The sequence below is a fragment of the Gymnodraco acuticeps genome, unplaced genomic scaffold (genome assembly GCF_902827175.1).
Source record: "Gymnodraco acuticeps unplaced genomic scaffold, fGymAcu1.1, whole genome shotgun sequence".
In the NCBI taxonomy this organism is placed as follows: domain Eukaryota; kingdom Metazoa; phylum Chordata; class Actinopteri; order Perciformes; family Bathydraconidae; genus Gymnodraco; species Gymnodraco acuticeps.
Window position 1 is genome coordinate 1,184,386 of NW_022992222.1, and position 15,948 is coordinate 1,200,333.

Genomic DNA, 15,948 nt, shown 5'->3' on the forward strand with positions numbered 1-15,948 from the left:
TGACGACCGCTGTTAAATATGTTTAGCTTTGTGATTCAGGTCTTTGTCCTCATTAGCCGGATTCGGACCCGTGCCGGTTTCCTCCCACGTGGCTTCGTTCCCACATCCCTGATGGAACAAGTGGGTCTCTATGATTTGAACTCTGCTCCTGTGCTGGCATGGCGATGAGATCGGAGCGAGAGAAAGAGAGAGTGAGAGCCAAAGGACATGTTTAACGGTCCCCTCGAGCGAGTTTATGACCTTTTAGCGATAAGAGGCTTGTCTTTGTGCCCAAATGTATGAGTGGAGAGAAAAAGTGCTTTCTAATGTTACCTGGCTTCTGTTTTTTTTATCCGCTACATGTCCGCAATAAAGACGCCATATGCACTGGAGAGGGTTTGAATGTTAATTAACACAAGTCTCGTTTGACTTATTTGAACTATGATCAGCCAATCTTGGGTGATAATTAAACCTATGAGATTACTGTGAGGGCTTAATGCAAAGATTATTCACAACATTACTGATCTCAAATTAAGCTACAACGGCGCTCACTTGATAATTGCGCCGACTGGGGTCAAGTTTTAAACAAGAATATATGGAATTGCTTTAAATAACTCATCTTAATGATACAGGAGGTTAATGCTGTATGTGTCATATGTTTTCCCTCCCAATGTATCTTCGCTGTCCTACAGATTAAGAGTCATTCAAGGGAAAAATGACATCTCTTTCTCTCTAGTTGACTTCCCCATTTCCTTCCTTCCAATCATATTTCCTGCACATCACCTTCCCACACATTAGTTATTCACAACGGCCCCCTCGTTGTCCTCGAGACGTCCCCTGTGGATCACGACCCTCAGTCCATTCTTCATGGAGACTTATTGACTCTTTTGATGGTCTTGTGCTGCTCTTCAAAACATTTCCCACTTTTTTATTCAAATGAGAGATCCTGCAGAGAGGGCCAGCGTGCGGATCAATGCACAAATCTCAACAATCTCTCCCCAGCTGCAGATGTGTCAAACACTGTGTCGCGGGGAGATTAGATTAGCTCAGATGCCCAGTGTCTTTCCTCTTTCCCGCCTGCCAAGGCTGTGGGATGCATGGTGAAAATCGATCATTACACTCGGATCGGAGGCAGGAACCTCAACGCCCCGCCTTTGGCTTGCAAGTTGCTGGCATCCAAAGGGATGGACCAGATGGTAGGTATCTAGGGCAGTGAGCTTTGAAACTGAACAGGCATTGCATACACTTTACAATGAGCAGCAAAATCGTTCACAGCGTTAAAACCCGCCAACTGCTCCATATTAATGCTGAATAAATTATGTTGTTTGTCACTGGTTGGCAATGTTTGCAATTATACTAATGATGATACGTTTCTGTGGATTCTCTGGGCATTTGCTTTAGACTTAAACTGTTATGCAACTAGATACTTATTCACAGGGCTTTTTCTTTGGCAACCATAATGGATTTTTCAGATGCGATTATACTGTGCCACTTTTTGTTTTGCTTTGACCTGTATTTATTCAGTTCCACCCACAACTGTCCTTTCTTTGTACAGAAATAATGGAAATTCAATATATATTTGAAAGCTATTTTCCTCTTACTGGGCTTGACCAATGATATCCTTGGTGAGTTGCAAGAGACCAGAACCTCTCTGTGCTGATGTGTCTTTCTTTAAAATAGAAGCACATATCGTCACAAAGCCAATACAATCTATCTCTAATGGTTTTCTTCCCCTTTGATGGCACTGATGTTTAATCAGAGCAAGAGCTAGGTCTCACTTCTGCTGGCTTGTTGTTGTTTTTTTCTACTGCCCTTAAAGCCAGCTGGCATTCAGTAGCGAGCCTGATTGAGCCCTGCTCAATACGAAGGCAGCTACTGGGTTGGAGATAAATGACTCACAGCCACAACTGGTCAGCTCCTACACTCACTGACCCAACTGCTTCATCAAAAGGATCATTTTGCTCAGTCTAGTTTTTCATTATATAATTAACGGCGTGGGCACCAATGGGCCCATTTATATTTTTCCCCAGAATCATCCATCTTAGCCGTCAAGGTCATCATGACCCAATTACTGTGGACGTATTTGAAGGGATTTAAGACAAATTTGGACAAATGCACAAATCACATTACAATAATGTAAAAACTGGAAATTGGGTTGGCCTGCCATCCCACATATTAATTTGACACATGTAAGAACATTTGTCATTGTCATGATTGGCCCATAAGCTTGCCACAAGTGAAATGAGCTATCAAAAATGTACTTCGTTATGATCTGAAACAACAGCAGATGTAAGATAAATCATTGAAGAAAAATTGCTTGTGCTGCTATAACGGATCCAGAAGGATGCAGATCAATTTTGTGAGAGCATGCCAGGAAAGATTAGGTAAGAAGACACAGAAATTAGCGTGGCAACATTATTTTATTCAGTAATAGACGAATACAATCTGGTGCAGTGTATGAAAAATGCTGCTCAGCCCTGCCATTACCGTGCTGACAGCCATCAGACCTAAAAGAGGAATGCACTGACAACTTTTTAATAACAGATACGAACCAACTACACTTGCAGAAACCACACATTTGAGAAGATTAAGTGATTTAATATCAGTAAGATCAAAACAAATGTGATGCTCTTTTTCTCCCAAAATGTTAACTGATTCTTTTAAGTATGGGACTAAAGCCATAGGCTTAGCTTTGCTTTTGGCACATACACAAGTGCAGTGACTTCAGGTGGATTTGAATTTGTTATACTTTTGAGAGCAGGCTAGTTTTGACTACATGCTAAGCTAGGATAATAGCTTGTTATGGCTCTAATGAATGTACTTGAGTGTGGAGATTTCTCAAGTAATTATCAAAAAGAAAGCAAATATTCACATATGTTAAAAAAAACTCCTGAAGTGCCATTGCCTGAACTTTTTTTGAACAAATAAGACCAGTAAATTATAGATGCCATTATTTTAGGTGCAAGGTAATTCATGTTTCCCTTGGTGAGGGCCAAACACCATAGGCATGAAAAACAATGATTTAAAGTCCTGAAAATCATTAACTTAACTCAAGGGTTAAGGACAAGGAGACAATTTGATTAAAACTATCGTCATGAATAATTGAACAAAAGACCTGTTTTTCAGCGGCTCACATCAGACTCCAAATCCCACCACTGATTATGTGTGCAGCATTTCACCCGATGGTGCTCTATAAGACTTCAGAATCCCAACAAAAAACACTGGAGTCTGAAAACTGTGATGGCAGTAAAGAGGCAAAAAAAAACCCCGCCACAATTCGCTGGGGCGTTACATGAGCATCTATGTCTCTGTCACTTTTATGAAGGCATAAGGCCAAACTTAGGGAGCACAGTAGCCATGCCTGTGTTAGCCCCTGGGAAATCCCTGCACTGTTGCCATCACAAGTTGTCAGTAGAGTTTATCGTACCATCTCTCCAAAAGATACTTGAGTTAGCATGAGTCATACTACAATATATCCAACTGCACACATTTCCATTAAAATAGGTCAGACTGTTTGAAAGACTCGACCTCCTGATCCTCCAACTTGAAGGCATCTCTGAAAATAAAACCATGCCCAAAGTTTAGAGCACTTAAAACTAACACTTACACACATTTAAAGAATTGTAAAATATGTTTTTCCCATCATCGTTTCAACTCTTCTAATTTGCAAATATGTTTGCTTCTCCAGAGTCATTAATGAGCACTAAATATTGCAGAGCTAAATGAGGATGGCTCCTCATCAGTGAATAACGTGTCTGGGGCAAAAGGGAAAGGAGCTAGACTGTGCTCCAAGATACGTCTAGTCAAGAACCTGTCAAACTTTACTGGCTGAGGAAAAACACTATCCCTCTTCCCCTGTTTCATTACCTCTAGCTGGCCTCGCTATCGCGTCGGCCCGTTGCCCTGACCACACGAGCGCAGCTGTGGGACCATGTCAAAGCCGTCACACTATATAGAGCCACACCATCAGTTCCACGGCTGAGTTGCCAGAGTTAGTCCATTACGTGACTTGTCATTGCAGTGTGAAGATCGACAAAGTCACTCGGTTCATTTCACAGCACCCCCTGAAGTAGTTCAGCACAGAGAAGAATAAAAGTTAAGAGAACTAGCCTTACGCCCTTGTACAAAGCCAAATCCCTCGTGTCCCATTTAATTCCTCCGTGAAACATCAGAGCCTGATCCATGTAACATAACCGTCACAAGATCTGCAATTCAGAATGATAAAGGAGAAACAAAGCTAAATGTGTCCAAGTCCCCTTCGTAACCTTTGCATAATCTGTCCTTAAAAGTCCCATGACATGCTACACCCTGTAGCGAGTAAAAAATGTTTTCTTTTTCCATTTTTTTTCCAAATGGACCAATCTGCGCACACACACACTCACACTCACACACACACACACACACACACACACACACACACACACACACACACACACACACACACACACACACACACACACACACACACACACACACACACACACACACACCTTATATTTTCTCAGCCGCGGATCTCCGCACACACACACACACTCACAGCCAGGTGTGTGTGCTCAGGCTGAGTTCCGTGGTTAACCAGGAAACGACACCAGTAATCCAGCTCACACTGTCCACTCGTCGGGCCTCAAAGGGCGGAGCAGCGAGCCCGAAACTTCCTGCCAACACAGCACCCAGACCCCACGCAGCATTCTCATCTGTTTGTCATTGCTGGTGTCATTTTCTGGTTGCTAACAAACGCCATTGTAACACATAATCACTGATGTTCCGCTGTAACGGTGGTGGACTAATCAGAACAGAGTGGGCAAGCTGACCAATCAGAGCACAGTGGGCTCATAGGGAGGAGGGGGGCAGGAGCTCCAACAAGGCGTGTAGGATAGAGTGTGAGTACACATACTATACAGAGATGCTGTATGAGAAACCAATGTGAGTTTGGAACTTTGAACAATGTAAATATATTCTAGTAGACCTCAACAATGGAATGGAATTATGATTATGATCAGTAGAAATGGCCATGTCATGGGACCTTTAAGCCTTTTTTGTAACACAGCCAACCGCATCCACCATCTTTCCTCTATAATGAAATGCCTGTAAGGTGACAGATAAAGCCCCCTCTCATACTTGTCAGTCAGCGGCTTTGGTCCATGGAAACGTGCAGCGTGAATCCACAGTACATGACAGTTAAGTCAGGTTTGTTCTTATAACGGCAGACGAGAACCTAAGATTGAATCATATGTTTCTCGAAGTGCTCGTGTCACCGCGGTGAGATTACATAGTGGCCCATTCACCAACCCTGACACCGACTCACCACAAGTATCTGATACGGTTCATGATGCATTTGACATAAACATCCTGACAGTCTGCTTTAGAGGACTGTAAAAGGAAATGAGATTATGCAACCCTAAATGATGTAACCCTAACCTGACTCTTGGTATTTGCTTGTACTGGAATAACTGTCTACATGTAAAAACAAAATCCTACCTGAGCATCTGGCTAATCACAGTTAGTTTGTGTCTACTAAAGAGATGAACACAGCCAACAGAAGGGGCATTTTGGACATAATTGGACTGACAAACCGCTGCTAGTTTTGCTCAGGGTTTACTGATGAGCCTCCCAGCAGAGCTCTGCGGCTGTAAAGCTTCAGCAGCGCCCTCCAAAGTGATATCTTGCATTATTGTAAAACCCATATCTTTAATGTATTTACAGATCAGCAAAATCTTCATATTTATGATAAGCAAAAATATGAATCGCAATCAACAGCAGCATCGCCCGGTGTGTGAACCATTCCCCTCGCCTTGCCCTGCTGCCAGAAACACTGCTTCATTTTGACCCGATGTTCTTTTTCTACTTAGCACCACAAGAACAAGTACCAAGGTCAGGCTTTGTTGCAGCACAGAAAATGTTGAAGCAAGAGAAAGTGTGTGTTGGAGTTGAGGGTGCTGAGGCAAGGGTCATGGCTTGGTTTCATGGAATCTGTGCAAGCATGGCAAGGTCAACATGATGTCGTCCAGCTGGCACTAAACACAACATCAGAGGTGCTGTTTTTTTACCCCCCCCCCAATGTTGCACTGCTGATGTGGCTGCTAGCGCCTGGCCTCAGCCCCCTGTTGAAGCCCGATCAGACGGAGGAGGAGGAGGAGGAGGAGGAGGAGGAGGGAGGAGGAGGAGGAGGAGGAGGAGGAGGAGGAGGAGGAGGAGGAGGAGGAGGAGGAGGAGGAGGAGGAGGAGGAGGGGCTGTGTTGCCTGAAAGCACCCCAGTGCTCCCTAGTGTAGTGGTTCCCAAACGGTGTGCCGTGAGGCAAGTCCGGGTGTGCCGTGGGATTTTGTGACAACCATACGTTATTATGGCAATATACAACTACACAACATAATTATTTTTTAATTTACTATATCAGTACTTTGTAGGTTTATATGTACGTAATCTGCGTGACTTGCGTGTCCACATCTCCACGTGCAGTGCTGCATAAACATGGCTGAGTCAGCGATAACTTTCGAGGGGTGGAGGTATGCCCATTATTTTGAGTTCGTCCGAAGAATAAACAGGAATGTGACGGTGAGGTGCAAACTGTGTCCAGGCCAGAAGCTGTTATCCACTGCTGTAAACACCACGTCAAACCTCAACAAGCATCTGCAAAGAACACATGCTAAGGTGAAGCTACCGCACACGCTATTTGTTGTTTGTTTATATCACGTAGCCTGTTCTTCTTCTGGGCGACTGTGGCTGCGAGGGGGTGCTGTCCTCTTTTCAACCAGAAGGTTGTGGGTTCGATCCCAGCCCGTGCAGCCAACATGTCGATGTATCCTTGGGCAAGATACTTAACCCTGAGTTGCTCCCGATGGCATGGCCAACGGTGTGTGAATGTTAGGTCCTAGAGCAAGTGCTACTGCTCTGTATGAATGGGTGTGAATGGGTGAATGACATGTAGTATGTCAAGCGCTTTGAGGGTAACGCGTTACTTTATGTAGATAGTAACGAAGTAGTGTAATATATTACATTTTTTTAAAAAGTAATATGTAATATATTACATTTGTTTAGTAACGACCCCATCTCTGGAGTTGGCGTTCTCTACTCTGGTTTACATGAAGAACAACAGGAGGTCACGGCTCTCTGTTGAACAGGACTTGCGAGTGGCCCTCTCCTCAGTGCCACCAAGGATTACAAAATTCTGCGCGCCCCGACAGGAACATATATCTCACTAATTTGTTAGTCGGCAAAATATTTACAATAGCACATGTTTCAATGCTGATTGCTGAAATGTTACATTTATAATGTGTAGTTCAGGACCATGGACAATGCAGCTTCCTTGCATTGACAGTTCTCTGTGCTGAATTTCTGCTGAGTTTCCTTTGCCTCATTTTTAATGTTGTGACCTTTCTGGTTTAAATGAGTGTGTTGCTGCTTTGATGAAGCCTAATTTGATAAAGTTTCAAATTAATTTCTGAAATATTTCGTTAATAAATATTTCACGAGTAATATAGTTGTCTTTGTCACATTTTATTTGGCATTAGTAAATAATTATGCACATTTACAGATATTTTACATGATATGAGTGATAACACGTGTTATAAGGGCTATATTTTTGCACAATAGGTGTGCCTTGAGATTTTTACTTGTCCTTTGGTGTGCCTTGGGCACAAAAAGTTAGGGAACCACTGCCCTAGTGGACATGCGCACGAGTACACACACACACACACAACACAAAAGCGTGTACATAATATACACACTTGGGGCCTATACTACGAAGCTGGTTCAACCTAACCTGGATATGTTTGAGTTAGCCGGTTGGCCTAATCCAAAACATTCGCGCTCTCGCTAAACTGTACTACGACGCTGGTTATCAAGTGGATCGCTCAAACCAGCCGTTTCCTATCTAGTTAGGTGCGCGTTCACATGAAAGGGGGACTTTAATTACATTTGTCTCGAGTGTTTCGTCAACTTAATGTGTTGCTTAAAATAATACTTCTGCATACAGTATGTGACACTGTGAGTGCACGGCCAGATACGGCTCAGCTGACTCAGATAAGAAAATATATGATACATTATGAAGTGATATGCCGCGGACTGTACTTAATGGTACTCTGATCCGGTTACTTATGTTGTGTAACGCTAATGTTATAATAGTCAGATTGCTCTGAAGATGGGAGGTGATATTCTATTAATGTTCACGTTCACACAGTCGGTGATTTTTGCCGGCCGTCTTTCCTGCGACGGCAGCTTTTCTGTATTTCCTTTCTCCTGTAATATGACTTGATCGCTTTAAACTCCACACATTGAGCTCTGATTGGTCAGCAGGCAGTGCTTTCACTGAGTTGAGCTCTTAGCCTGCAACCTAACCTGGGGCCTATACTACGAATCTAGTTCAACCTAACCTGGATATGTTTGAGTTAGCCGGTTGGCCTAATCCAAAACATACGCGCTCTCGCTAAACTGTACTACGACGCGGGTTATCAAGTGGATCGCTCAAGCCAGCCGTTTCCTATCTAGTTAGGTGCGCGTTCACATGAAAGGGGTGGTATCTGGAGCATTCGACCAATCACAGACATGGAGAAGCGTACTGACAGCGCAGCGTCATACTTCCTGAATGAAAAGTGAACTTTAATACTAGTAAAAAATGAAGAAGTTAAACTTTAAACATCCATGACTTAAACACTTTATCCAGGATAAAAGCCACAGAGCTGCACCTGCAAGGTGAATACAGCTGGTAAAAGAAAAAGTGTTTGAATGCATACATTAACAGGTTTATGATATCACTGCCCCGTCTAAAACACGATCTGACTTTAATTACATTTGTCTCGAGTGTTTCGTCAACTTAATGTGTTGCTTAAAATAATACTTCTGCATACAGTATGTGACACTGTGAGTGTTGCACGGCCAGATACGGCTCAAGAAGCTGACTCAGATAAGGAAATATGATACATTATGAAGTGATATGCCGCGGACTGTACTTAATGTTACTCTGATCCGGTTACTTAGGCCTATGTTGTGGCAGATATTTAAGTAAGCTTTCTTAACGCTAATATTATAATAGTCAGATTGCTCTGAAGATGGAGGTGATATTCTATTAATGTCCACGTTCACACAGTCGGTGATTTTTGCCGGCCGTCTTTCCGTATTTCCTTTCTCCTGTAATATGACTTGATCGCTTTAAACTCCGCACACTGAGCTCTGATTGGTCAGCAGGCAGTGCTTTCACTGAGTTGAGCTCTTAGCCTGCAACCTAACCTGGTCCCGACCAGGTTAGCCGCTTAGCATAAGTTACCATGGAGATCTAGCCTGCTAAAAAGAGAACCAGCTTCGTAGGACCGGAAAGCCGGAGTTTTCCCTGAATTTAGCGGGCTAAGCGAAAATCCTGCTTCGTAGTATACCCCCCTGGTCCCGACCAGGTTAGCCACTAAGCATAAGTTACCATGGAGATCTCGCCTGCTAAAAAGAGAACCAGCTTCGTAGGACCGGAAAGCCGGAGTTTTCCCTGAATTTAGCAGGCTAAGCGAAAATCCTGCTTCGTAGTATACCCCCTTGGACACACATTGACATGAGCACACACACGGGGTTCTCTCTCGCATCCATGTTTACATTTTGTGACGACCCCTCCACATCACGTGGGGTGCCGTGTGTTTGTGTGTGTGTGTGGTTTTGTTCAGGTTGTTTCAGGTGCTGATGAGCCGCACCTGTGGGCGGATGCCTATCGGATGAGCTACACCTGGTGGAGCGGGATAAAGGAGGAGCCCAGCCGGTTGCGTCGCTCTCACTCCTCTGGGCACTTTCTCGGTGCCAGCCTCGGGGACCTGTGGCTGGTTCTGTCATTATATTGTTTATAAGAGAATAAACACTGGTTATTTTCTTACCCTTCGTCTCGCCTCCCTGCTTTTTGTTGCAGCCCAGGAGCCGGGTTGTAACAGAGGGGGCTCGTTGCTTTGGACCTAGGAAGCGTGTGCAACTGGATGTCCGTTGTGGGGACGGTTTTCGCGCAGCTGCTGTTGTCGCTGGGTGCGGCTGGTTGTTTTGGGAGTAGCGTTGCGGGGGTGAGTGTTTCGCAGTTCTAGTACACGGAGAGTGTATGGCAGCAAGTACGAGCACAGATCATTAGTTACCGTGGTATCTGTCCCTGTTAGGTCTAGTACGGTCTTCCTTGGAGGTCGTAGGGGGGGCTGTTAGTGCGGTGTGAAAGTGGTTAGAGCTATTAGCTCGGGAGCACACCGAGGCTGCGGGTGGAGCTGCCGGTTTGCTGGTCGCTTCGCCGAGCTTACGGTATTAAGTGCATAAGTACCCACCATAACTAGCACCTGAAGACTAGCGGGGAGTTTAGCTAGTTTCTGTAGGCAGTTAGAGGGACGGGCCACGGTAGCTGACAGGAGCACTCATTCAAGGGAAGTGACGAGCCGTCAGGGCCCTCTAGGCCCTCTGTGAGGGCCTAAGATATTCTAAAAAATAATATTTGAAAACATTTTTTTTTTTTTTTTTAATTTTAAATATTTTTTTGTCGTTACATTTTTCATTAGTTTTACCAAAATAACTTGATTTAATTGTATTTAAAATAATATTTCCAAAGAAATAAATCCTTCGAATCTGCCTGTTCAGTTTCTGTTGGAATGTGAAGGGTTAAATGCCGTCTCTGCGAGTTATGTGAAGACGGGAGAGCTTGTTGGTCCCTCTCTACATTCACAGAGGGCCAGCTATAGTAACTCAACGAGAGAGTAATGTCAAATGACAGTACAATTGACCAATCATATCTTCCCTCTAAATGGGCGGGCTTTATTTTCGCGGACTTTATGACAAGTTCCGCCCGCTGTGAGGTCTATGCAAGTGGTGAATTGACGCGTCCTAAAACCCGGAAGTAAGCTTCGCTCGGATTCCCTCTACAGAAAGCGGGTTTTGGAAAATAGCTGGAAATAAGGTCTGTGGAAAAGGAACCTGTTAGATAAATGCACGTTTTGTTCAGCCGGATAATATCCACATGTCTACCCTACTTTTATTATTTTCGAATCATAAATCTAATCGATAGATTTATGATCGATAGATTTATGATTAGAATAAGTTCGTTCATGATGATGGCTCACTTCAGTGATAGTAAGGACATCGTTGCGAAATTATTAACCTAGTCATTTTCAAGATTGAGTTACAATGATAAACTGGAGTGGCAAAGGATCAGCTGAATGACCCGCAAGTGCTTCATCCAAAAGGACAGACGGATGGACTTTGTGTTTCAGTGATTTGATCATCAAAGGTAGGCCTAAGTCATTTTCAATGCGGGCCGCCGTGCCGACTTAATTCATTTGTAATTGCTACTTGGCTGTGGGTGCCCTGTCATGATAGGTGTAGGTATAAATGATGTTTTGTGTGGTAGAGGGTCGCTGTCATTGATGCGTTTTGCACCCCGGACCGCTGTTTTGATATTCCGCTGAAGTCTACGTTGAGACGTAATATCTCTTCTTTTTTTTCCGAGGGAAGGGGGGGGGGAGTCAGAGGGCCTAGGTATAAAAGTCACGGCTCGCCACTGTTCAAGGGTACTATGACTATGCTTGCACGTCATAGTACCATAGCACCTCCAAGGCGCTAAAAAGAAAAATTCAAACATCGCAAAATAAACTGGTCAGACTACTGCTTGACCTTTCATCTAGAACCCACCTCACCTCTGCCCACTTTGACAACCTAGGATGGCTTAGAGTAGACGACAGAGTACAGCTACTTGCAATGGGCCTGGTCTACAAGATCCACTACACCTCTATGGTACCCATGTACATGTCAAAATTCTTCCCAAAGGTCAAGGAATACCATGATCATAACACCAGAGGGAGCTCCACAAATCATGTGAAACCCAGATTTGGCACAAAAAAGGGGGAATACACGTTTCGCAATTATGCCACATCAAGGTGGAACGCTCTTCCCACAACTGTAAAGGAAAGTAAAACTATACTTACCTTCAAAACCTCTCTTAAAGAGCACCTTCGGGGGAGAGCATTGCAAAACTGGCCCCGGTAATGGTACAAATCTCAACCTGTCGTTCAATGGACAGCTTCCCCCCCCCCCATCTATGTATATACTCGCATTTTAGACTCTGTTACTAACTGTATATCTGTAGACTTGGTATGTCTTAAATGTCCGGTTAGGATGTATTAGAACGAAATCTAAAATGAAAATTGTAAATAAGCAATCTGTATGTAAAAAACCACCTGTATGTAAATTGTAAATAAGCCATCTGTATGTCAAATATGTCTTATATGTCTTAAATGACATGATGAATTGGAAATGGGGGACCCTGATGTAAACAAGACGAAAGTCTTTCTCTGGTCTGCATCCCCTTAACAATTGTATGTTTTGAGCTGTACTGTACTGTACCCAATATACAAGCTGTTAATAAACTTTTCAATCAATCAAGCGTTTAGGCTGTGTAGTAGCGTGAGCGTGCACTCAGTGTTGCCATGATGGAGAGTGTGGAGGACTTTGTGAGAGCGCCTACAGAGGAGCTACTGGAGGGCTTCTCACGTGAGCAGCTGATCGGTGTTGCTGAACATTTCCGCTTGGATGTTGGGCATAAGAGGATGAAGGAAAACATAAGAGGGATTGTTAGAGCAAATCTGTTCGAGTTGGGTGTTTTCAAAGGGGGAAAATATACTGTTGATCCTAGCAGAGACAGTGGCAGTACGTCTGGCTGCCGTGATACAGACCTGACTTTTGAGCAAAGAAAGGAGCTGTTGCTGTTGCAGGTAGAAATTAAAAGGCTTGAGTTAGAGGAGCGGAGGTTGGGTTTACCTGCTGGGGCTGCAAGTCAGGCCTCTAATTTCCCTGGTAGAGCTACTCCATTTGACGTTGCCGGTAATCTGCGGGTTGTGCCTCAATTTAATGAACGAGATCCCGATACGTTTTTCTCCTTGTTTGAGCGTGTTGCTGAGAGCAGAGAGTGGTCAGAGGCTAATAGCACCTTATTGCTGCAGTGTGTGCTAACAGGTAGGGCCCAGGAAGCTTATTCTGCTTTAACAGTGGCGGACAGCAAAGTGTATCTGAGGGTTAAAACTGCGGTGTTGAAGGCTTACGAGTTGGTCCCTGAGGCTTATCGACAGAGGTTTCGGTCCTGGGAGATGTCTGACAAGCAGACACATGTTGAGTTTGCCAGGGATCTGGTTACCTCTTTCGGTAGGTGGTGTAACTCCTTGAAAGTGGATATGTATGTCGCATTATGTGAGTTGATGGTGTTGGAGCAATTTAAAAATTCTGTGCCCAGCCACATTGCGGTTTACATCAGCGAGCGTAAAGTGACAACTGCTGCAGAGGCTGCTGCTCTGGCAGATGATTATGTGCTAACGCACAGGGGCGGTCGCAACTTCAGGGTCCAGGATGGAGCTGGTATGTATCGTGCAGGGAGATGGGAAGAGAAAGCTAATCCGCACTGGGTTGAGCATGAGATGCGAGGTCAGCCACAGGGTGATTCAGAAATCTGTCATTTCTGCAGGGAGAGAGGTCACTGGAAGGCTGACTGTCCGAAAGCTAAGGCAAAAAAGGGGAACTGTGTAGGCCAGTTTAACTCTGCTGCTTGTGCTGTGTCTGTGGTGCCGTTACCTGTCATCTCTCCCTGTCAGCAGATTAATGAGCCATGTGGGTGAAAGGACCCACTGTTTTCTGCATTTGTGTCAACCGGATACGTGTCATTGGTGGGAAGTGATATCAACGTGCCGGTAAAGATTTTGAGAGACACTGCATCGTATGATTCCTACATTCTGAGCTCTGTGTTACCGTTTTCGGACAAATCTGGAACTGGGGATTTTGTCCGGATGCGAGGGATGGGAATGAGTGTTGTGCCTGTTCCGTTGCATTCTGTTGTGCTTAACTCTGGTCTGGTGCAGGGTGAGGTCGCCATGGGGGTCCGTCCTGTAATGCCTATCGGTGGTGTGGATGTTATCCTGGGTAACGGCCTGGCTGGCAGCCGTGTGTGGGCTGAGGGTCCACCGACTACCATGCAGTCATCTTCACCTACTGTGATCGTTAAGGCAGAGGAGAATGCCAAGTGCTCTCCTGCAGTGTTTGTGGCTTGTTCTGGGACACGGGCTGTGAGCCGTGCACAGGAGGAATCTGAGCAGGGTGAAGAGGTCAGTGAGATAGATTCTGTGGTTATTCCTAACTTGTTGTTATTGGCATCCCGCAGTGAGTTGGTGATAGAGCAGAAAGCGGATGTCTCCCTCAGTCCGGTTTTTGAGGCGGTTCTCTCCACCGGGGATGGAAATTGTGTCACCAGGGGTTGTCAGCTGCAAGGGGGATTGCTGGTCAGAAAGTGGTGGGCACGTGGGAAAGGCTTTATTGGTGGGCCAGGGTATCAGATTGTGGTTCCTGTCAGGTTTCGCGGGGAGGTCCTCAGAAAAGCGCATGGGCAGTCGGGACATCTGGGTGTCCGTAGAACATGTTGCAGTATTTCTTTTGGCCTGGGTTGAGGAGAGATGTGTCTCGGCATGTTAGATCATGTCACGCGTGTCAGACGGGTGGGCCTGTTCGGCAGCGACCTGGGGGCCAGGTCTTGGGTTTGTTGCCGGGGGCTAGGTTGCGGTCTCTGGAGGGACATTCCGGGTTCTTCCAGGTGCTTGGTCAAGGGACTGGCCAGAGTGGTCTTCTGTCCACGCCAAAATATCGGAGAAGAGCTCCTAGCTATTTAGGTAGTTAACGGTGTTCTAGTGGAACTCCTTTCTTATGGGGGGGGAGTGTGACGACCCCTCCACATCACGTGGGGTGCCGTGTGTTTGTGTGTGTGTGTGGTTTTGTTCAGGTTGTTTCAGGTGCTGATGAGCCGCACCTGTGGGCGGATGCCTATCGGATGAGCTACACCTGGTGGAGCGGGATAAAGGAGGAGCCCAGCCGGTTGCGTTGCTCTCACTCCTCTGGGCACTTTCTCGGTGCCAGCCTCGGGGACCTGTGGATGGTTCTGTCATTATATTGTTTATAAGAGAATAAACACTGGTTATTTTCTTACCCTTCGTCTCGCCTCCCTGCTTTTTGTTGCAGCCCAGGAGCCGGGTTGTAACAATTTGCACACACACACATACTGTATGCAAGCAACACAATTGAAATGCTGATCTCTGAAGACAAGAGGAATGGGAAATGTGCCAAAGCTTTCAACTCTGCACAATTCAAGGGAAATACTCTGCAACAGTGTGTCCAATGAGGTTTTCGGCTGACATTTTTTAAGTCCCAGCATTTCTGATAATAACAAACTTTCTAATGATGAATGGACACACTGAATCTGTCAATACTGAATACACGATGAGGTTAGTAGGAGGTGGACCTTTGCAGAACAGCAGGAAATGTGGCTCCAGTGTTTCTTAGCAGGAAGGTCGGGTCCCCTTAGGTAACAAAAGCCCCCTGACAAGTAATACATGTAGAGAGCAAACGAAAAAACCTCTCAAAGGTCATTTCATGTCCAAGGTAAGAGAAGGCAAGGAAAGTTTGTTGTTACAGCAACTTTCAACAACAGGCAAGAGCTTTACTTGGGACATAAATGATAATAATGATAATCAAGGGAGGTACAAAAAAAAACATTCATGAAAATGAAAAAAGTTTCCAGCTTTAGCTGTGTTTCTCGTTTTATTTAGTTATCAGTAGCGTGGCTCAGCCTAACTATATTGTTGTTATTTACTGCTTCTAGTACTAGACTCCTAGCACTATGATGGGTTAGATGCAGAGAACAATCTTCACTGTGTGTGCTGTGTGCTCTGCATGTGTGGCCATTAAAGAGGGTTTCATCCATCCCAATATTATATTATTGCGAGTGTGCAGCCGTTTGGCTGACACGTTTAAGTACCGGCCACGGTTACTACTGTAACTACAGTTCTATGCCGTGCTGTTCTATTCTTTAGAAGCTAATTGTCTGGTCTTAACATTTGTGTTATTTGACTTGGACTTGCTTGATTGTTAGCAGCAGCCGCTTGGCTAACACCTTGCATGTACTGTAAAGCTTCATTATGTAACTCAGCTGGTGAAGGCAGCGCGCT

At 44.9% G+C, this 15,948-nt stretch overlaps 2 protein-coding genes across 2 annotated transcripts in view; one reads left to right on the forward strand and one right to left on the reverse strand.

Moving 5' to 3' along the window:
• The window catches only part of alk (ALK receptor tyrosine kinase), a 516,591-nt gene that overhangs the window by 480,666 nt on the left and 19,977 nt on the right, over positions 1-15,948 (reverse strand).
• LOC117539733 lies at positions 9,744-15,278 on the forward strand. The gene is made up of 2 exons (XM_034206007.1): positions 9,744-9,999; positions 13,816-15,278. Exons 1-2 carry the CDS (start codon positions 9,919-9,921, stop codon positions 14,395-14,397), a joined length of 663 nt encoding a protein of 220 aa, XP_034061898.1. The 5' UTR covers positions 9,744-9,918; the 3' UTR covers positions 14,398-15,278.